Source organism: Pseudoliparis swirei, chromosome 12, assembly GCF_029220125.1.
Source record: "Pseudoliparis swirei isolate HS2019 ecotype Mariana Trench chromosome 12, NWPU_hadal_v1, whole genome shotgun sequence".
In the NCBI taxonomy this organism is placed as follows: domain Eukaryota; kingdom Metazoa; phylum Chordata; class Actinopteri; order Perciformes; family Liparidae; genus Pseudoliparis; species Pseudoliparis swirei.
Genome location: NC_079399.1, coordinates 16,164,371 through 16,186,628, shown reverse-complemented (window position 1 = coordinate 16,186,628; position 22,258 = coordinate 16,164,371). Strand labels below are relative to the sequence as shown.

Genomic DNA, 22,258 nt, shown 5'->3' with positions numbered 1-22,258 from the left:
TTAAAATTGTCAACCAGTTTTATTGACTACTGAACATTCAGTCACTCATTCAATAAAAAAAAGAGACAAAAAACAAAATCCCTCCTTCAAGTTTTAAGCTTTCCGATCCCACCATAGCACTTCATGGCTGGGTCGCCAGTGCAAACAAAGACAAAGGAAAGGAAATGACACCGATATGAACGACAAGAGGCAGAATGTCAGTAATGCAGCAAATGAATCTGATATGCCTTTAAACGGATCAATTTGTTCTTACTTTGTGGATATCAGAATTTAAAAAAAGAAAAAAGGACATTCGATTAAGAACTACTGCACCGTTGAGATAGCCGTCAGTGACGATACTTTTGCGTTCGAGGCAGCTTATTCATCAAAACTCTAATTAGAGGGAAGGAAAAAATGGCTGAAATTTGTTCAAAAGGACTCGGTCATCGTCCCGGGGGAGTCACCGGCCTCGCTGGTTTCCTCCTTGTGACGCACGAGTTAGACACAGAACACACCGGCTAATGTAGCCGCGGTATCAATCAAGTATTTTTGTTTCGTAAAAGGTTGTAAACATCACATTTCATTCATATTAAATCAAATAATCTTCCTTGTAAGAATACGCCATTTTATCTTGAAATATGGAGAGAAAAAAACATTATTTTTTTAAAGAATTTGTGTGTGCAGATGGCGAAAGACATGATGGGAAGACGAGAGCCGAGTGCGGCGTCCTTCACCTACGACTAACGAGACCCAAAGGTCAGAGAGGTCAGAGAACATTCAGGAGTCGTTGTTTTTTGTATTTACTTGAAAATTAAAAAGGGTACTTTGTTCAAATCCCACTCCGACAGAACCAGGCTGCCTCTACTTTGACTTTATTCACTTTGAGACATGTCGGCCAATACATCTTATGATGCGTATTTAGAGAGCGTCGCCGCCTCAGTTCAGAGCGAGATTAGAACATTAAGCCAGGGCTGTAACTTGTTTATTTTCATTACAAATTAATTATTCAAAGAGTATAACTTAATCTATAAAATATCAGAGTTTTTGTTCCTCTTTTCATGAACTTACGAGTCATCAATTCCACAGAAATTAATACTTTATATATATATTTATTTCTTCAGCTGGTCCAATTTTTGTTGTTGTCCCAAATGTATTAAATTTATAAAATAACATACAACTCAGGACCAACGGAACATGTTTGGTATTTGTGCTTGATGAGTCACTCAAATGATCAACCTTTCATCCGACTGTCTTCTGTTAATAAAATAATCAATTCACTCTTTTTGAGGACTTTACGTCACAAAAACAACAAGTGGCTCTCTGAAGAATCTCTAAAAATCTCTGACCGTTGCTTTCACACTAGTTCAGCAGCCCGTCCACCTCACGCCGACCCCTCAGTGGCCAAACAGACCCGGTCAGAGGAAGTGTCGGGAGAACCGATAAAAAGAGATGCTGCAAGTATCCAGAATGGAATTCAAAACTCCTGAAGGTTTCCAAAATGTCCCGAGACTCCTTCTCTGCCGATTGGCTGGACTGTGTGTGTGTGTGTGTGTGTGTGTGTGTGTGTGTGCATGTGTGCACAGCAGTGGTTAAAAAATATGTTTGAAAGTGCCAATTAAAAACTTGAATATAAAAAAAAATTGGTTTTAAATACCAGACAACAAACGAGCATCCAAATGAAAGTTCTGGGTAATCTGAAGCTACAGATTCCACTGGGATGATGCATCATGAGATTGTGGACTGTGTGCGTTGGCCGTTTGGCGTTGCCGATGAAGCAGAATCGAACAAAAGTTTGATTCAATATTGAACTTTATGAACATGATTAAATGTGTTCTGTGAGGTGAAATTCTAATATAAAAACAAATTGAGACCTGGAAAATAAAAATAAAGGTCTGCCTGGACGTTGCCGGCTGCAGTTGGCCACATGCTGAACTAAATGTAATAAATATTGCTGTTTATCCATCGCTTGGATCGGATTCACCAAATTCACATAAGAACACTAACTAACTAACCGATGGAGCAACTTCTGGGTTCAAAAGAGGTCAAATTACTGTTTTCTTGTCAGAAGGAGTGAAATGTGTTGATAGTCGGTTTGTTTGTCGTGGTGCTGAAGAATTGGCAAATGGATCTTTTCATAATAATTAGAGTTCATGTAGTCAAGCTTCACGTTTCGTGACAACAAGCATCCAGTCGAGGTGGCGGAAGAATTCTATTCTTCTTCTATGAACTCAGTTTAGAGTCACGTGTGGCGGAGGATGACAGAACGGGGCAGGACGTGGAGGGGTAAAAATAAATAAAAAAAGATTCATTCTAGCTTTCCCAAAAAAAAAAAAAACTCCTCACAAAGCCTCTTTAAATAATGTTTAGAATTTGTACCAATATCGCCAAATTCCTTCCAATTAAAAATGTAAACAATTACCGCTAAAGCCGAGAGGCTTTTGGAGAACTGGATCCAGTTTGGTTTGGGGTGCAGACGGCGTGTGGAAGCTTTTATTAATTAAGACTCGATCAAGAAGTCGCGTTAGGACTTCTTCGGGCAGTGCGAAGACGAGTCTGTGTTGAGGACCTCGATCATGGTTCTGGTGGACGGGAAGGTCTCCGCGACAGACGGAAGACTCTGGTACCAACCCGGTAAACTGTTGAGGAAGAACAAGGCGACGCGGTGAGAGTCGAGCCGAGGAGCGACGGACAAAAGGAAGAGTCGCTCCGTACCTCTTGAGGTTCATCCAGGTCTTTGCCGTTTTACTGAAGCTGTCCGGACTGGGTGTGGTCATGGCCTCAAAGTCCACCAGCTGAAACAAGGTTCAACGAATACGGTTTAGAGAAGGGGGTTCCCAAACGACTCGCACTGATTGGAAACACACAAAAACGTACACAAATTGAAGCGGAACAAATTGACATTATTTGCAGGCCGACGTCGTGGAGGCGTTTCATGTTGATCGGAGAACGCAAAAGGAGAAAAAGCCTTGAAAATCGTTTAAATAACAAAATAAAAATTCTCTTTTGAACTTGTGTCCTCGAAGCAGCAACACGTCCGCCAGAAGGATTGAAACATGATCGTGTTCTTGAACCAGCTTCCCGGCTGAAAATAAAAACGTTGAACTCTGATGAACTCTTCATGAGCCGATCACATTTCTCATTTCTCATGTTTCACGAACAGTGCGTCGCCCCGGCAACACGGTGAGCTCTCAGCCGGGCGTCTGGACCGACTGCTTTGGACACAACAGGCTTTGTGGAGCGCGTGGCTGACCCGTTAATGGACACCTTTCATTGGACACAAGAACAGACATCCGAGGTAGAGCCTTTGTCTTTTCATCCCTGGGACACAGCGTCGCCCTCAGCGGACGACCACGCGCTCACAGCTCGACACAAACCACGAATTAACGGTTACGCTTACGTTCTACTCAGATACAGAGCTGTGTGCTTGTGATATTTGGCCTCTGCTGAGGGAGAAGTCGAGCTATAACCACTGAACTAATTAAAAAAAAGATAAATGATTAAAAATATAAGATGTTTTCAGTTCAGGTCAGACATTAAGGTCAGACTCAAAGGGAATTCCTACTCCCATTCTCCATGTAAAGTGAGTGTTTTTTCACATTTATAGACTGATGACGTGAATAATCTCATTCTCAGCGTCTTTCTTTGGGTAGATTTTGTGGTTCTCTGATCGAAGCCAAACAGACGTGTTTATTGTCTCCGTGCACGGTTACCGTCACGACCGTCTGACGCCATTCAACTCAGACCAACACGTCGTCACTTACAGTGCATCCGGAAAGTATTCACAGCGCTTCACTTTTTCCACATTTTGTTATGTTACAGCCTTATTTCAAAATGGATTAAATTCATTATTTTCCTCAACATTCTACACACAACAACCCATAATGACAAAGTGAAAACTGTTTTTTGCAAATTTGTGCAAATCTGTTAAAAAATAAAGAACGAAAACATAACATGTACATAAGTATTCACAGCCTTTGCCATGACACTCAAAATGTAGCTCAGGTGCATCCTGTTTCCACTGATCATCCTTGAGATGTTTGATTGGAGTCCACCTGTGCTAAATTCAGTTGATTGGACATGATTGAGAAAGGCACACACCTGTCTATATAAGGTATCACAGTTGACAGTGCATATCAGAGCATAAACCAAGCCATGAAGTTCAAGGAATTATCTATAGACCTCCGAGACAGAATTGTATCGAGGCACAGATCTGGCGAAGGGTACAGAAAGATTTCTGCAGCATTGAAAGTCCCAATGAGCTCAGTGGCCTCCATCATCTGGAAATGGAAGAAGTTTGGAACCACCAGGACTCTTCCTAGAGTTGGCCGCCCAGCCAGACTGAGCAATCGGGGGAGAAGGGCCTTAGTCAGGGAGGTGACCAGGAACCCGATGGTCACTCTGACAGAGCTCCAGCGTTGTTCTATGAAGAGAGGAGAACCTTCCAGAAGGACAACCATCTCTGCAGCACTCCACAAATCAGGCCTGTTTGGTAGAGTGGCCAGACGGAAGCCACTCCTCAGTAGAAAGCACATGACAGCCCGCCTAGAGTTTGCAAAAAAGCACCTGAAGGACTCTCAGACCATGAGAAACAAAATTCTCTGGTCTGATGAAACAAAGATTGAACTCTTTGGCCTGAATGCCAAGCGTCATGTCTGGAGGAAACCAGGCACTGCTCATCACCTGGCCAATACCATCCCTACAGTGAAGCATGGTGGTGGCAGCATCATGCTGTGGGGATGTTTTTCAGCGGGATGAACTGGGAGACGAGTCAGGATTGAGGGAAAGATGAATGCAGCAATGTACAGAGACATCCTCGATGAAAACATGCTCCAAAGCGCTCTGGACCTCAGACTGGGGCGACGGTTCATCTTCCAACAGGACAACGACCCGAAGCACACAGCCAAGATAACAAAGGAGTGGCTTCGGGACAACTCTGTGAATGTCCTGGAGAGGCCCAGCCAGAGCCCGGACCTGAACCCGATTGAACATCTCTGGAGAGATCTGAAAATGGCTGTACACCGACGCTCCCCATCCAACCTGATGGAACTTGAGAGGTTCTGCAAAGAAGAATGGGAGAAACTGCCCAGAAATAGGTGTGCCACGCTTGTGGCATCATACCCAAGAAGACTTGAGGCTGTAATTGCTGCCAAAGGTGCTTCAACAAAGTATTGAGCAAAGGCTGTGAATACTTATGTACATGTTATGTTTTCGTTCTTTATTTTCAATAAATGTGCACAAATTTGCAAAAAACAGTTTTCACTTTGTCATTATGGGTTTTTGTGTGTAGAATGTTGAGGAAAATAATGAATTTAATCCATTTTGGAATAAGGCTGTAACATAACAAAATGTGGAAAAAATGAAGCGCTGTGAATACTTTCCGGATGCACTGTAGCTCACATTTGATTTGGTCGGAGCGTTTCCCGTTTACCTTTCCTTTCGGGATCCTGCCGATGATCTCCTTCCCACTGGCCATCAGCGCCCCCATCACGACCGAGTAGGCCACCACGCTGAGGAGAAGCGGACGAGGGGAAAGCGCTCTTACACACGGGCATCACAACGACCGTTAAAGGTAGAACAGGTTGTTCCTCGAGCGTCAATCACGCCCACGCCCTCCAAAACTGGCAGCCCGACAGGTTTCGTCTCTTGAGATTTGCCAGACGCACCCAACATTTTGAAGAAGGCAGCATGAATAGGATGCATCCGTTGCAGTTTGGAAGCACACGCTTCAGTTGTTTGGCGTATTGCGTCAATATATTTGGCAATTTTTCAGCGTATATCTTCTCAATATCGATACATTTTTCAGCGCCGTGTCTGACATTCTGTGTGTCTTCCCTTTGGGTGCTTGCTCGCGAGCTGGCAACTGCTCGCTACGTGTTTTTTCTCGCAGCTGACGCAGAGAAAAGCCCAGAACGGTGGAAAATGAACAGAAAGGATCAAAAACAGGCCGAGGGTCTGCAGAGACGACTGAGAGGAGAAGCATACTTTAATCTTACTTGTGCCTTTAATGGTAACTGCTAACCTTTTTTTGGGGGTCAAAGCGGAGCTCATTCCAAACGATACTAAAATGGCGGTTACTTGCACATTAAAGTGTCACAACCCAACCCGGAGAGACACACATGATTTATGTGCTGTGAACGATGAAACATTCAATAAATGTACAACAGACGTTTTGCCCTGGAACTTACCTGGATCCTCTGGAGAGGGGCATGAGGTTGCAGAAGTAATACACCAACGAGAGGATTAGGTTACACACGGCATCTGCATCCTAAAGGAGCAACAGATCATCAGAGTCAACCGTCATGTCACAAACCGCAAGAACACCGACATGTTCTGGATTAATCTTGTTCCAGAAATTGGTTTCTTGAATAGTGAGTACAACAATAGGGACATTGACGTGACCAGAAATTGGCAAGAAGAGATCCTGAACTCAGGTTGAGGACAGAACGCCGCTTTGATAGTTTGATCCTCTTTGCCTGAAGTCTAAAAGCCGGTTTGTCACGGTCTGAAAGTCATCCACAGCTGGAGAATACATCCTGCTTTAATTCCGTGAAGTGACCCATTTGTAAAATGACTAATATTCTCCATTCCAATTCGTGAGAGAGAGAGAGAGAGAGAGGACATTGTTAGATACTGAGGGGCAAACTGAGTAACTGCTGTGCTGACTGACGACTTGCATTTCAATTTAATATTTAACGCTCAAGCTTTAAAACAGTCGGATGCCGAGCCCAGTTTCCTCCTCCTACTTCAATAAACCTTGCAGTGAATACATATAATATATATATATATATATATATTTAGATTAGGGCTGTCAATCGATTAAAAAAAATTAACGAATTAATCGCACATTTTGAAATTCATTAATCGCGATTTTTCTTCTAAAGACTAAATCTTCTAAATGAACGAGTAATCCTTTCAGACAGCGTGTATTTTAGACACTTGTTTAATTGTATTCTTTTTTTAAAGACAAAACTTCACACAGAGCTGTGTTTTCAAAGAGGCTCCTACCTATAAAGTGCCAGCGAGGTATTTAATATCGTGGATGATAAATTGTTTCTTCAGTGAAACATCAGATTAGTAAACAAAGGTGTATTAGAGACACATTGGTCCTGTCATCTTTAACACTGAACAGCAGAACCAGTGGCCTTGGTAAACTGACACATATGTCACGTTAACCCTCTGGAGGCTGGGCTCATTTTCTCGATTTTACAAAACTATGTAAATTCACCTTTTAAAGGCTTTTGACACATCCCAGTGTTTCCCCCACCATTCTATCAGGGTGAGGCCCCGCCCCGCTGAGATGTTCTCTATAGCGCCAGATTACAGCAGAAGTAACGTCAGGTTATTTTCTTCAAGACGTCTTTGTTCTTGTATTAAACTAAACGTCTGTTGTTGGTCGTCTCTACAGCAGCATGTCATTCTGTCTCCACGTGTCGGTCACTCTTCTCGGCTCTCCGTCTCGCGGCCGCAGAGCTCCATGCCGGCGTGTCTGCGCGCGCATCGGGGCGGAGCAGCAAAAAAAAGTCCCCTGCACCTTCCGCCCCACGTCACCGACACGTCGCCCTCTGCTTCTCTGTGAATATCGAGGAGCAGACGGGAGGAAAGAGGACTGCCGCGGCTTGACACTCAGAGGAGTGCAAAAACTTCAACGACACCGGAAGTAAACAAAGTTGCGTTAATTGCGTTAAAATATTTTAGTGCGTTAATCGCGGCCAAATTAATCGCATAGATTAACGCGTTAACGCTGACAGCCCTAATTTAGATACAACTGCAACACCGGCTGCCACTAATTATTTTCCCATTTATTATTCTAAAAATGCCATGAAATATTATTTTAGATTTGCCGATTAACTACACACTTGTATAGGTGTGCCTCACCCAGCCGAGGGGAATGGACGCCTGTTTGCAGCATTGAAAACAAACGTCCTCGTAGCTCTGGATAATCTGCAGACCAACTGTTCTCTTTGGGAACTGTTTTCTACTCCAGACAATATTTAAAGCTGTCAAAAAAACATTTTACGCTTCAAATCATGAACACAAATCCCCGTAGTGAACATGCTTGTGCTTCTCATTATGTATGGAATGTCAAATTTGACTGCAGAGATCCTCTTACCCCGAGTTCAGTGGACAGCATCAACGCCTTCCCTTTGGCGGTGAGGTCTTTGTAGATGGACTCGATCTCCGACTGGTACTGCTGCGTCCGCTCCTCCGTCGTCTGAGTCTCGACTGAGAACAACATGTTGCCCACCCTACGGCACAGAAACACGTCACCATGGGGATTAAAAACCCCTGAGAGCAAACTAACTGGAAGCTGTCACAGATCGTGTACACGAAGAGTTCCTAGCAACATTCACATGTTTTAATGCACACGCAACAACAACAATTTATAAACGCCACACTTTCGTCTTCATTCCCATTTTTCACTAGTTTGATCAAAATGAAATATAGAAATAAATACATACAAAGACTTGTTCTATGCAAATAAAAGACGTTCCCCTCTAAATGTGTTGAATCCATTTAAATAGCGGCCTTCTCCTTTGCTAAAATAATCCACCCACATGAGACGTTTGGCATTTCAAGATGCTGATGAAACGCCTCGGGCGGGTCCCAATGAAAAGGTCAGTCTAAAATGCGCAATTATGTCTTTAAAAAGGCCGTTTATTCGACACTGAACTATGGATTTTGCATGAATAGGGCAACAGATATGATTTTGTGTTCCCTTAGGATTTACCGGTGGAGAGAACCGGTGCAGACCGTCAGTTCATCGTACCTGTCTCCAGTGATCGTGATGGTGAAACCATCGTACTCTTTCCCAGGATCCTTCACGCTCGGCACCTTGGAGTTGACCGTGAAGCCATCTCTGGTTTTACTATTGAACTGCTTCAGGAAATAAAATAGAAAACACACACAAACAAGCGTTCTGGGTTTTCACTACTGAACGGCGACAGGACATGAAACCAACCAAAACATTGTGCCGCTGCAGAGGTCCAACACAACAATCTGAACTCAAGCTCCACTTACATATTTCCACCGCAACGCATCATGTCTGCTCACGAGGTGTGAAATAAGTACATGGAGCTTGAGTTGAGTGTGTGATATCTCAACTTGAATCCAGTTCATTCAGACCTGCACATATCTTTATCTCCATTTAATGCTCTCTATGCATTCCAGATGTCCATCCTTACCTTCATTATAGGAAGCAGGTCTTCTACTTTATTCACATTTTCAAGAGCTTGACGGACCTCTAGAAGTCCTCTGGGGTTGTACGCCCTGAGACGCAAAACAGACACTTGTCAATTAAAGAAGCAGCAAGAAAACTGAAGAGCGAGGACACTGATGACGAATAAACATTCATTTACATATTTTTAATAGACAGATCTTCAACACTCATGCAAAATGAATAAAGCCGGGGGGAAGCAATCATTCTCGTACAGTAGGCGAGGGTGTTAACATAACTGCAGTCAAATAATTTAGGTGAAACATGCTGATGCTATTCACAAAAGTGTTTTAAGTCACAGAAGATAGAAAGTGAATGAAGTGTATTTACCCGTGGTACACCAGTATTCTGTCTTTGATAAAGTCGAGGATGTTGTCAAAGTACGCCAGGTACCTGATGTTGATAATCTGTCCCCTGAAGCAAGAAAAGAAAAAAAAGGAGTTCAACAAACTGAAGGAGCTGGGTCGAGTTACAAGGAATTAAATCTTGTCTTTTTTTTTTTTCACACTAGAGTTGAGAAAAAGCCCAAAAGCAAAGAAACATAAAAATTCCATTTGCTCGAGGGAGTCATGAAATTGTGCCGCACGGCCCTCTGGGAGCCAAGTTGGTACCTGATGAGATTGATGTGATTGTTGAAGCCTCGACTGAGGCTCCTGGCGGGCATCTGGTCCAACCACAGAACCGGCTGGTCTGGATCCGCGATCCTACGAGCACGGGAAAAACCCAGTTAGTGTCACGACACTGAAATCCAGTCAGCTGAGGACCAAAGATTCTTTGGTGGAAAGTGTCAGGAGGACAGAACGGTCCAGTGGACTCAGTGTTTGGTGTTTGGTCTGTTGTCATGCTAGAAGCAAAGAGGTCGACGCAAGTGATTGAAATATAGCAGTTTAAAGAGATTTTAGTGGCAGACTTCTCAGTTCTGAGCTTTAATACAACTTTTCTGATAAATATGAGCTTCCAGCTGGACTTCTTTTGTTCCGCAAAAAGATGAATTGGTCACTTTATATTATTCTCTTCTCTTTATTCATGTGTGTTTTCGGGTTATTTCCTGATCAGGAATTCAAAGTTGTTCTCGCTGCTCGCATCACGCCAAACCAAACAGTTGGATGCTTTTCACTGAACACTAAATCCACTTTGAGTCAATACATTGTTTCTACAGTCGCTGAATATTCATTGTTTATTATACCATCAATTGAACCTGTGCTAAAGAGTTTATTACAACACAGATTATTTGCCTTTTTCCAAAGAAGAAATATTCAAAACATCTCCAACATTGTCTCTGCATTACATCGCATTCACCCCCCGATATAAACATCTTGGTTTGAATGATTGTTTCTTTTATATTGATGAAACGCCTCCTCACCTCCTCCATTTCACAGCTATATCGAACATGTCTCTCCACTGCATTTGCCTGGTCTTGCCGTTGACTCGCACTTTGGAGTTGCTCCATGTTCGGTGAATGGCCTGCATCACCTCCAGGGTTGCTAAACCCATGGCTGAAAAGGTAAACAACCTGTCACTCTTCTTCTTCTCTGTTTTACTGCTGCCGGTAACACTTTACAAAAAATCGGCATGAACCACAGCATTCATCAGCGGTACCTCTGTGTATTCTCCTGTTGGGTAAGAAGCCAGGAGTGTCGTACTGCATTAGCGCCCCCAGGTGGTCGGCTGAGCAGATCAGCTTTTGAACTTCACTGCTGTAGCTGTCGAAGTTCTGCGGCAGCACGTCCCTGCAAACCACAAACACAGGAAGATGTGGAGGATGAACTGAGTGAAAGCTTTCATGAAGCATGGAGGGGTTTCTTTTTAAAGTCAGGCCTCAGCTCGGAGTTTGCTCCAAACTGCGCTTTGAGAATGTGGATAATGATGGATCCAGGTTTCTCAGACTTCTTGACGATGATGATGATACACTCACGACACAGGACACTATATATTAAGGTCAAATAAAACCAAGAACACCGATGAATCTTCTCCAGTAGATATTCTTATATCAAAGCTCATTCACATTTATAACGATAACTTTTGGTCAGTGTTTTTGCTCCAGGTGTGAACCGGCTGTCACGGACTCCTCACACCTACTTGATATGGGGCTGCAGGCCGGGCTGTTCGTCATAGTCTTCTATTAGAAAAGGCAGGTTTTTGGCCCAGTGGTTCTTAAAGTTCCCAGGTAAGTCCTGGTCCACGTTGTACTCGACTACTGGGATGTCGAGGTGGGAGTGCAGGTAGCGAGAGTACTCTGGTAGGAAAACAAGGTGGGGCGAAGCAGACTATAAGACCTCATGTCAAAATGGTCTGTACTGAGGTATTTCAGAAATGGAAGTTTTAGCTAAGCCTCACTTTTGCCGTTATTACCTTTATCGAGTATAATTTATAAATTAGAAGTTCAAACAAACTCCTGCATCACAAAAGTACTAAAAACAAGTCTGAACCAGCAAATTAAAACTAAGAATTTTACGGGGGTGTGGTGAAATTGTCATGAAATAAAATAGTTTAAACTGAGTTTTTCGGTTGTGTGAATGAAGGCGGTGCAACAAACCCTGTGACTGTCTATTATGGTATCTTGTGTTTGCATGCAGTGACACTGACCTCTGAGGTATTTAACTTTGAGGTATTCGGAGCTGGCCTTCTGGCCCAGCAGAGGGTCGTTCAACATGACTTTAGTCTGAGCCTTGATGCCCTCGTAGAACTGTCCCATCGCCACGTGACTCAGCCCCTTCATGTACTGACACACCTCGTTGTAGGGCTCCAACTGAAGACATCTCTGGAGGACCAACAGGAGAAGAGAAAATCTGAGACTGTGAGAAGGTTTGGACTGAAGACGTTTGCTGGACATACGTGCCATGCACACAGTTCAAGGTCGATGAATTTGTGGATGCTGTCATTTGTTTGTGTTATTCCCTCCCTCCAGAGGAATAGAAGACCAAGCTACTTGAATTCAGTTGTGCATTTCCCCCACCTTGAAGTTGCCTATGGCTTCCTGCAGCGAGCCGTGGTGGTACAGCATCATGCCTCGCAGCTGGAGGGACTGGATGTGGTTCTGGTTCAACATGAGGGCTTTCTGGAAGCTCTCCATCGCCGATTCAAAATCCCCCAGCTCTCTGGAAAGAGGAAAAAGAGATACCAGGAGAGCAACAGCGCACATGGTGTTAGTGAGACAGAGGGGATAGGCAGGTGCTCTTAATTATTGAAATACAAAAAGAACAGATTGTGTTTGTATGTTGGGTAAAAATGGTAACATTGTAAAAGGTGACCAGTGAATAACAAATATGGCTGTACCTGTAGGCCTGTCCAAGGCTCTTATAGGCATCTATGAAGTCAGACTTCAACTTCAGTGCCTCTTTGAATGTCTCTATGGCCTCCTGACGACAGAAAACCCAACAACCTTTCATAAGTGACGACACAAGAGGAACGTGCACGGACTGCAACATCTTTCCATATAGCAGTATACAATGATGCTTGAGGAGCTGCCGCAGATTCCACTATCACAAAGCAGCACTTCTTACGTCTACTCTGCTACAAGTCCATCATACTACTCTTTATGATGATGAGAGTGCGTCTCGGAGTATGAAATGTACGACTGGCTTCACCGTGAGGTACATTCAGAGTGTTGTTGTTGCCTGTAGTCGTCAGCTGTCTGCAGGTAATACATGTTCAGGGTTCCCTCATCGAGTTGGTGAGCAGAGGTGATAAACACAACCAAAAAGAAAGAGCGAAGAATTGCACACGGGACTGAATTAAACACCGCAAAAAGGTTTTGCAGACAAGTCTTGCAGCTGAAACCCGCAGCTGGAGGCACCCGCTCTGCACTCCACCATGTTTTTAAAAAAAAGGCAGAAGTGGAGACATCTCCTCCTTTCTGATCTAAGCAGACACGGGAAACTCTGGTGTGAAGCACGGCATCCTCTTCCTCCTGCTCGAAGAAACTCTGTGTGATGTGTACACATCTGAGAACTTGGCAAAACCAAAATCAAAAATAGACATGCAATCCCCTTTAGGAGCACGATAGTCTATTTACGTTGCAGCTGCTCAAAGGTCATTAAAAAGAGTAAGTAGATGTCAAATGTGCATGCCACACCAGGAGCTTCAATCGTGTGTAGGTCAATCTCTTTATCTATATTTCTGCTTGGTGCAAATATACACTACCGTTCAAAAGTTTGGGATCACCCAGACAATTTCGTTTTGAAAACTCACACTTTTATTTTTCAAATGAGTTGCAAAATGTATAGAAAATATAGTCAAGACATTGACAAGGTTAGAAATAATGATTTGTATTTGAAGTATTAATTTTTTTCTTCAAACTTTGCTTCCGTCAAAGAATGCTCCTTTTGCAGCAATTACAGCATCGCAGACCTTTAGCATTCTAGCTGTTAATTTGTTGAGGTAATCTGTTGAAATGTCACCCCACGCTTCCTGAAGCACCTGCCACAAGTTGGATTGGCTTGATGGGCACTTCTTGCGGACCATACGGTCAAGCTGCTCCCACAACAGCTCAATGGGGTTGAGATCTGGTGACTGTGCTGGCCACTCCATTACAGACAGCATACCAGCTGCCTGCTTCTTCCCTCAATAGTTCTTGCACAATTTGGAGGTGTGCTTTGGGTCATTGTCCTGTTGGAGGAGGAAATTGGCTCCAATCAAGCGCTTCCCACAGGGTATGGCATGGCGTTGCAAAATGGAGTGATAGCCTTCCTGATTTAAAATCCCTTTTACCTGGTACAAATCTCCCACTTTACCAGCACCAAAGCAGCCCCAGACCATCACATGACCTCCACCATGCTTGACAGATGGTGTCAGGCACTCTTCCAGCATCTTTTCACCTGTTCTGCGTCTCACAAATGTTCTTCTGTGTGATCCAAACACCTCAAACTTGGATTCATCTGTCTATAACACCTTTTTCCAATCTTCCTCTGTCCAATGCCTGTGTTCTTTTGCCCATACCAATCTTTTCTTTTCATTGGCCAGTCTCAGATATGGCTTTTTCTTTGCCACTCTGCCTCGAAGGCCAGCATCCTGGAGTCGCCTCTTCACTGTCGACGTTGACACTGGCGTTTTGCGGGTACCATTTAAAGAAGCTGCCAGTTGAGGACCTGTGAGGCGTCTATTTCTCAAACTAGAGACTAATGTACTTGTCTTCTTGCCTCCCACTTCTCTTTCTGCTCTGGTTAGAGCCCATTTGTGCTGTTCTCTGAAGGGAGGAGTACACACCGCTGTAGGAAATTTTCTGTTTCTTTGCAATTTCTCGCATGGAATAGCCTTCATTTCTAAGAACAAGAATAGACTGGCGAATTTCACATGAAAGTTCTTTTTTTCTGGCCATTTTGAGAGTCTTATCGAACCCACAAATGTGATGCTCCAGATAATCAACTAGCTCAAAGGAAGGCCAGTTGTATAGCTTCTCTCATCAGCAAAACAGTTTTCAGCTGTGCTAACATAATTATAATCATCCATTAGTCTTCTAAGGCGATTAGCAAACACAATGTACCATTAGAACACTGGAGTGATAGTTGCTGGAAATGGGCCTCTATACACCTATAGAGATATTTCATTAGAAACCAGACGTTTCCACCTAGAATAGTCATTTACCACATTAACAATGTAGAGAGTGTATTTCTGATTGATTTAATGTTATCTTCATTGAAAAAAACAATGCTTTTCTTTGAAAAATAAGGACATTTCTAAGTGATCCCAAACTTTTGAACGGTAGTGTATTATCGTTAGGACTCAATTCCGCTGTCACATAACCAACATTTTCTCAAAGAAGTGGTTTGGTTTAAAGAGATTTCCCCCGAGATCTTTGTCTCCAAGCACCCACACATAGTACGTTGTGTTAGGAGCAGCAGTTTGCAGGAAACAAAAGCCTTTTGTCACGTCGACAACTCACAGGAAGTTTTCAATGATTGACAGTCAAGAACCAACTGTGAATAGAAAGCATAAATGTGGACAGATTATCCACTAGAATCCCTCAAAATGAGTATTAAAAAGCACGAGATGGGAGTTTTTTTGCTACCAATGCCATTTCAAAAGTTTGCTTTTCATCCATTTCTAAAGAATGAAAACATACCCAAACAAAGATGTACGATGCATGTTAAAAAAATGAAAGAAAAAAATAAATAGGAGACATTGAGCAACTTACCTTGAGCATTCCTCTGTGGAAGAAGGTGAGGCCTTTATACAGCATGGCGATGGGCTGATTCTTCTTCAGCTCCAAAGACTGCTGGAAGTCTTCCATGGCTGCCACGTAGTCCTGGTGGGAGGAAGGCACAGCACAGGGTCAGCGAATGGACATGGACATGGACAGACACACACACACACACGGAATGTGATGATCACACCTCTGAAATGAAGAGCAGCGTCCCTCTGTGTCTGTAGAGACGGGCTGAGGGCTGCAGCTGGATGGCTTTGGTCAGATCACTCAGAGCCTCACTGATCCGGCCCAGAGGAGACAGGATCTGAAGATGCATGAAGATGGAACGCTTAAGTCCACGCACGTCCTCAACTTCTTTTAAATGTTAAACACTCGGATAATCATGTCTTTTCATTTGGCGAAATTTTGGTTTTTCCTCTTCTTTTCTTTGGACTGAAATGGCTTCCCCTGAAGATTACGCAAAGCCGGTTGGATCATTCCACCAGCTGAAAAGGAGTCTGTGATCGTCTCCTTTAAAGTGAAACACACAGACGTACAGATGGAAGAATAAATACTGCACGTGATCCACTATTTATGGTTGATATTCTCTTGTGCTGGATTTCCTAAGTAAGTAAACCAAATATTATTTATTTATTTTTGGTGGAACTACTTTTGTGTGACTTGCATGTCAGTCTACTTACACCAGAGATGCATTCAAGTGCCTTACAGCTCACAAAGAGGAAACAGATTTTTCTTTAAACAGACAGTGTGAGTCTTTGAACGCTGTGGTGAAATATAAACTCACGTGATTTCACGCTTGTGTCACAAATCTAAACGACGTACGGTTTTCCCAATTTAAAAACGGCACAGATTTGCCAAACTGTCATTGAACATCCCGCATAGAATTGATCAGATGTGGTGAAGATTAAAGATCAGTTCCAATTTATGAAGAGTACAGATCCTAGCATAATGTAAATTGATGCAGCCAAACAATTTCCATTGTTGCCAAGAGGTGGGTGCACTTGAAAATCTTCTCTAAACTACTTTTGAAGGAGTTTCAGAGTCCGTGAACCACAATACAAGAGTTACTCCCTCCCTTTAACAGCTTCTCTGTACCTCTGCTCTCTGTTCGTAGACCTCCGGCCAGTTCGGCTCCAGGGTTATGACTCTGTTGAGCTCGTACAACGCCAAGTCAGCATTCTTTATGTCCTGGCGGGGAGACAGAGTGGAGGCCGTTACATTTCGTAGACACACACACACACACACCGCAATGTATAGTGAACAAAACTCGGAGCCACCAACAAGAAGAACACAAAAAACTGCTGGGTGGCCGTTTTCTCTCGAGGGCACGCTCTCATTCCCGCAGAGTCCTGGCAGATTGGATTTGCATTCATTAGATGACACACCGAGTCATTCTGCGGTCACGTGAAACTGCTGCCGTCACCGGAATACAGGGATGAATGAGAAAATGCAAACGGACAACAACTCCGCCCGGCTGGCAAATAGTTTTAAACGTCTGGCATGGACGTGAAGAGGAGTCGACCAATGAAACTCATGGTTCCGTTCAACACACTCAAATTTGAATGCAAATAAAGGAAGTATATTTATATAGAAAACTAACACAGCGGCACTGTGTCACCTGTAATGTAAAGTCATCTGCTAGGAACCAAGTGATGCCCCGTGACGACAGCGCAGTAATGAATGGTGTATAATGCAAGTATAATGTTAATGTGAAGCAAGTTAATCGAATCTCTTTCTATTGCACATCTCAATGCTTCACAAGTGCAGTGAAATTAAAGCACGGCAAACGACAACAATAAAGCCAGGGTGCTCCACAAACGTCGAGAGGTAGAATAAATGACACAAATAAAGGAAGCTGGCAAGCTGTCACTCACCTGGAGACTTTTCTTCCCATAAGCTATCCCTCTCCCGTAGATGGCACTGACCAGCTCGGGGTCGCCCTTTAATCAAAGTGAAAACACATCTTTACATAAACATGAATATTCTTGGCTTCAGCAAAACGACGTAGAAGGTGACAAAATAGCTAAAGTGACGTAATATTAAAGACGTGTGGTGCATTTTGAGAGGGAACACCTGCTCCTCCAGTGGCACACACACCTGAAGTAAGAGTGAGAAGTGTTTGATGGCTTCGTCATAAAGGCCGTTGCCTATCAGAACGTAGCCTATAGCTGCAATGACAAAGCCAATGATGGTCAATAACTGGGAGAACGTGGCAACAACGTATAAAATCCACTCGGCGTGAAGGACGTTTGTATTCTGGAACGTGCCGACTTACCAAGTTCTTCGTTTGTGTTGGGGTCATCTACAGGAAAGGGGATTTTTTTCTGTTCTATAAACAACTTGGCTTGGTTCTGTGTGAGACGGAGACAAGAACAAAGAAAAACAATAACTGATACACTGCAATACAATATAATATGTCGAGAGACAGCGCCGACACGCAAAGGTGGAACTAATGGTTTCCTGTGTGAAGCCGAATGGAGCCCTGAACAACACGCGAGTCTCAAAGGTGGACAAAATAAAAAGTTGCAGAATCAAGTGACACTTTGCCATATAGCAACTCTATTTAATATACGTGTAGATATAGAAAATGCAGTAAAACCGTTGTTGTGGAAATTTAAAAATCGGTTTAATCTCTCAAGGTTACTCTGAGCAATTAAGCCCCCCAGTGATCATGAAAGCCTCTCGATTGTCAAGGTCGTTTCCGACCGCCGAGCCAAATTCTCGTGAAGCAATAAATATTCTTTCAAAGGGCTATTTTACTTCCTCTTTCTCGCAGTCTCACTTTGTATTCACGGTGTCATCCCAGGAGAAGGACGGCGGTATAACATAGACCATTACAGGATGCAAATGTTGCTGTGGCAGCACGTTTTAAAAACAGCAAGAACACAACCGACAAGGGAAAAAGTAAATGTACCACCAGATAGCCCGACATTTAAATGACCGGGAGCAACTCCATCAAAAACGATGAACTCTCTTCCAGGAACAAGGTCCAAAGCGAGTCGCCTCGCTTCCTAACTGTAAATCAGTCACAATACAGACTCGCGAGTCATTTAGGAACTACTGCGCATGCATGCCTTTAGACCTCCTGGAGAATGGGAAGCAGATTTGGATGAACTTATTTCTGGGCATGAACTCAGGTTTTTTTGGTGGAAGAATCAAAGCGCTCTGAACTTGTAGTTGGAGGTGTACCCAGGGAGTGGTCAGCACATCCTGACATCACTGTCGGGTGTCATTACACACACATCGACCACTGGAAACGATCAACCAGAGGAGGTCACTGATTCTTTTCAGCTTGTGAAATGCTTATTTCATTTCTTCGATATCAGTAAGTCGTTAGTGTAGCTCAGGGCTATTCAACTTCAGTAGCAAGTGGGCCGAATAAGAAAATCACGGGGGGTGTGAGGGCCGCACAGAATATTGATCAAATAATGGCTACAAATTAAAAACAGTAATGTATATTTCCACAGGTAAACAGTCACACACGAAAATGCGTCGGTATTGTGTGGCAAAAGTGTTGCGAACAAGCATCACTATAAACATGTTTCAAAGTGTAAATATCCGCTCAAGGTAACCAGTTGTTTCAGATCCTTTCAACCAAACTGTTCCCATGAAAACATAAGAAATGTGACTTAATGGATCAATATATAAATGACACTAATATCTGGTGGCGCAGCGCACAGACTGCATGTCTTTGAGTGCAGACTCCTTTTGCGTGAAAGGGATCGAAACCAGGTCGGGCGATCTTTTTATTTTTTCTAAAATGTATTTCTTCATACGTGGCTGTGATGCACTGCTCACTTATACAATCGTAATCGCCGAAATAGATATGAACGGTGGCTTGAAGATCTCCAGCAATATGTTTGTGAATGTGTGACGAATCTGGTGAGCGAGACAGAGCCCCGCTGCAGATGTTAAGAGAACAGAACGCACGCGCAGAGAAACCAGTAGGTCTGAAAACCAGTAGGGGTGTAACACCGGCAACCAACACGGTGCGTAACATAAAGATGTAACCATACAGGTTTGGTTGAGGCAACAGTGAAACTCAATGGCTCTGGGTTAGATGTCTCAATGCATAAAAGAGGCGTGTCCGTCAGTTTTATTTTTTCTTACCAAGCTATACTGATTTGCAGGCAGTCTTGCGGGCCGTAGTTAAACTCAAACGGGCCGCTAGTTGAATAGGCCTGGTGTAGCTGTACGATTTCCCTCGGAAATAAAGAGTTTGTCATCACAGTCATTTATTTTTGGCTCAACGAGTCAGAATGTCAAACCAAGACTCGAGGAATCCGTACCAAATTAAAGCGTGGGCATAGCAGAATGTTTCACCAATGAAATGGAGTGAAACCCCGACAAATAATAGAGAACACGGTGTGTCGCGTGTCTCAAGAAGGAAGGCCTGGGGAGTTTCTCACACAAACATCTTGCACTCAGCGCAGCGTTGTGCTATTTAGATCTAAACAAGCGTGTGAGTGTGAAAGAGAGAGAGAAATCTCACCAGGATCTTCTCTGCGTTAAGTGAGAAGACTGACTCGCAGGGTGGGTTGCTTCCCTCCTCGCAGTCTGGGTCTTCCAACTGTAAAATGGAGGATTCTGAAAGGACAAACGTGATTCACCTTTTATAACACTTGACACATGATACAACAATGACTATTTGAATGCATTGTATTCGGATTGTATGCATGTAAAGAAAACGTTTTAACTTAAAATGACTCAGACTCATCCTGCCAAAGCATTAGTCCTTCAAGTGACATGTATTATATTTACCTCTCTCACGCAAAGATAACATCTCTTTGATTGTAATGCGAGCTGCACTGAGCATGCTGATTGTACAGGAGGCAGGAAGACGCATCCCAAAAGAAAAGGGGTTACAATTGGGCTAAAACACGCAATAAGCCGAGAACGTTTGCTTTTGTGCTTTAAAAATATCGATTAGAAATCACTCAGAATATCTCTTCAGTTCTGCAATGAGCCAAGCCGCAGTAATCTCAACTCATTCGACCGGTTCATTTCTCTTAGTCCTCCCTTCCTCCTCTCTTAAGCAGTGGTTCTCAAATGAGGGTAGGTGAAGGCACTCCATGGGATATGGGAGATGTATAACATGTGTATTTAAAATGAACATCCATTGAAAAAAATCCTTTAAAAATACTTATTTAACAAATATTAAATAAAAAAAGTGTAAATTCATATGCGGAATTTTATATATTCTATATTAAATCAGACACTGGTGGCACAGTGGATTACATAGATTTTTTTTCTACAAAAAATGCTTTGCACTGGTCAGGGGGTAACACATTTCACAAGGGGCACACCACTGAAAAAAGATTGAGAACCACTAATCAATGGACTCAGACACTCTCCCCAATAACTCATCTTTCAACCCGAGCCACAACTGCAGTGCAACTTTACAGTGTAATTGGCACAATGTCCACCTCACACATATTTGTAGGTCAAAATAAATGACCCCACTTGTTATTATTGGCTGCCTCTCTCTCACTCACACACACACACACACACACCAAGTTACCTCTCATCCGTTGCTATTATGTCTTTTAATAGCTTCTATGTAAAGATCAATATGAAAATGTGAACTATTCAACATCGTTAAAACGAGCCATTCTGTGACACACACACACACACACACACACACACACACACACACACACACACACACACACACACACACACACACACACACACACACACACACACACACACACACACACACACACACACACACACACACACACACACACACACACACACACACACACACACACACACACACACACTCACACACACACACACTCAATTGGGAACAGTGTGTCCTAAAAGCTGATCTCGTATAACAAGTAATTGGTGAAATGTGCCAGATGGACAGAACCCAGCCGCCTCGTCGGTTCTGCTCCGCTGTGTGGTTCGTGGTGGTTTCGTGGTGGCCCGCATCGTCCTGAACAGAACCCGCGCTGACCTCTTCGAGGGGAGCTCCGACATGCGGTTTCTTTTTGTGGAGTTTCCTCACTGTTATGAACACACCGATACACTCTCCCTCCTGTGTCACAACTCCCCTTTTCTCCTCCCCTCGGTCTCAAATCTCGTGTCACCTCTCCGGCGGTGAGAGCGCGAGCTTCTCTCCACCGTCTCCCCCGGGCCGTCACCGCTCGTCGTCGCGAGCTCGTTCCGAACGTTAGCCGTCGAGCGGCTAAGCTAGCCGGGGTTCACGCGCAGTGACAGTTGAAGCGCGGAAGACGTGGCAGAGTAACAGCGAAAAAGGAGAGACTTTTACCGCAGTCGGCCGCGTACTCTTCCCACTCGGACAGCGAGCTGCATCCCTGCTTGTGGAGCTCATTGTTGAACAAAGTGAGGGTGGAGAAATACTCCGAGGAGAAGATGGTCCGGCTCAGGTACAGCAGTGAGAGCGCGACCACAACAACAGACCGGCTGGCAGGGGCCATGTTGTGTTACATGTGTGACGACAGAGAGAGAGAGAGCGGAAGCTGCGGAAGCTCGATCAAGAGCGAACGGACCACGCCCCCTCATCACGCGCGAGCGTCTGCGGGAGGCGAAGAAGAAGAAAGCCGGAGAGGCCGTTTAAACGACATTTCCCAACATGCTATGCGGCTGTCAAACCGGTCGAACGTGTTCGTAGATCCATCCTGTACAGAACAGAAAAAAATACATATTTCCGGTATGACTTTCAGATTAAAGTCTACTTTCAGTGTAAATGTAATAACCGCTGATGAGATGGGCTTATTGATTTACATATAATAATATAATGTACGAAAAGTGTATTCTTAAACACATACAACACTTTATCTGTGAAATTACAAGTAAAAACCGCCACTAACAAAATATTATGAACGCCCTGAGTCCTTTATTGTTTTCGTTTTATAAATAAAAGTATTTTCCATCGTATTAATGTATTA

At 43.6% G+C, this 22,258-nt stretch overlaps 1 protein-coding gene across 2 annotated transcripts; it reads right to left on the bottom strand.

Annotated features, from left to right (window-relative positions):
* On the bottom strand, window positions 1-21,931 carry ttc13 (tetratricopeptide repeat domain 13). 2 transcript variants are annotated; one of them, XM_056427599.1, is made up of 23 exons: window positions 21,619-21,931; window positions 19,831-19,925; window positions 17,614-17,689; window positions 17,436-17,506; window positions 17,213-17,278; window positions 16,434-16,526; window positions 15,526-15,642; window positions 15,327-15,437; window positions 12,470-12,552; window positions 12,150-12,291; window positions 11,780-11,954; window positions 11,273-11,429; window positions 10,793-10,923; window positions 10,557-10,689; window positions 9,805-9,897; window positions 9,524-9,607; window positions 9,162-9,246; window positions 8,747-8,853; window positions 8,090-8,225; window positions 6,165-6,244; window positions 5,408-5,486; window positions 2,692-2,771; window positions 1-2,615 (listed from the first exon to the last, which is right to left on the bottom strand). In XM_056427599.1, the coding sequence occupies exons 1-23, from the start codon at window positions 21,785-21,787 to the stop codon at window positions 2,501-2,503; spliced, it is 2,478 nt and encodes an 825-aa protein (XP_056283574.1). In that variant the 5' UTR covers window positions 21,788-21,931; the 3' UTR covers window positions 1-2,500. The 2 variants fall into 2 exon arrangements, with proteins under 2 accessions (XP_056283574.1, XP_056283573.1); XM_056427598.1 differs by having other exon boundaries at window positions 8,747-8,856; window positions 21,619-21,930.
* Window positions 21,932-22,258: the final 327 nt, after the last annotated feature.

Coding starts and splice junctions, on each gene's coding strand:
- ttc13 (XM_056427598.1), bottom strand. CDS start 21,787: ATGGCCCCTGCCAGCCGGTCTGTTGTTGTGGTCGCGCTCTCACTGCTG. Junction 17,507..17,613: donor CAACACAAACGAAGAACTTG/GTAAGTCGGCAC, acceptor TTGTCATTGCAG/CTATAGGCTACGTTCTGATA. Junction 8,226..8,746: donor ATCACGATCACTGGAGACAG/GTACGATGAACT, acceptor TCTGTGCCGTAG/GGTGGGCAACATGTTGTTCT.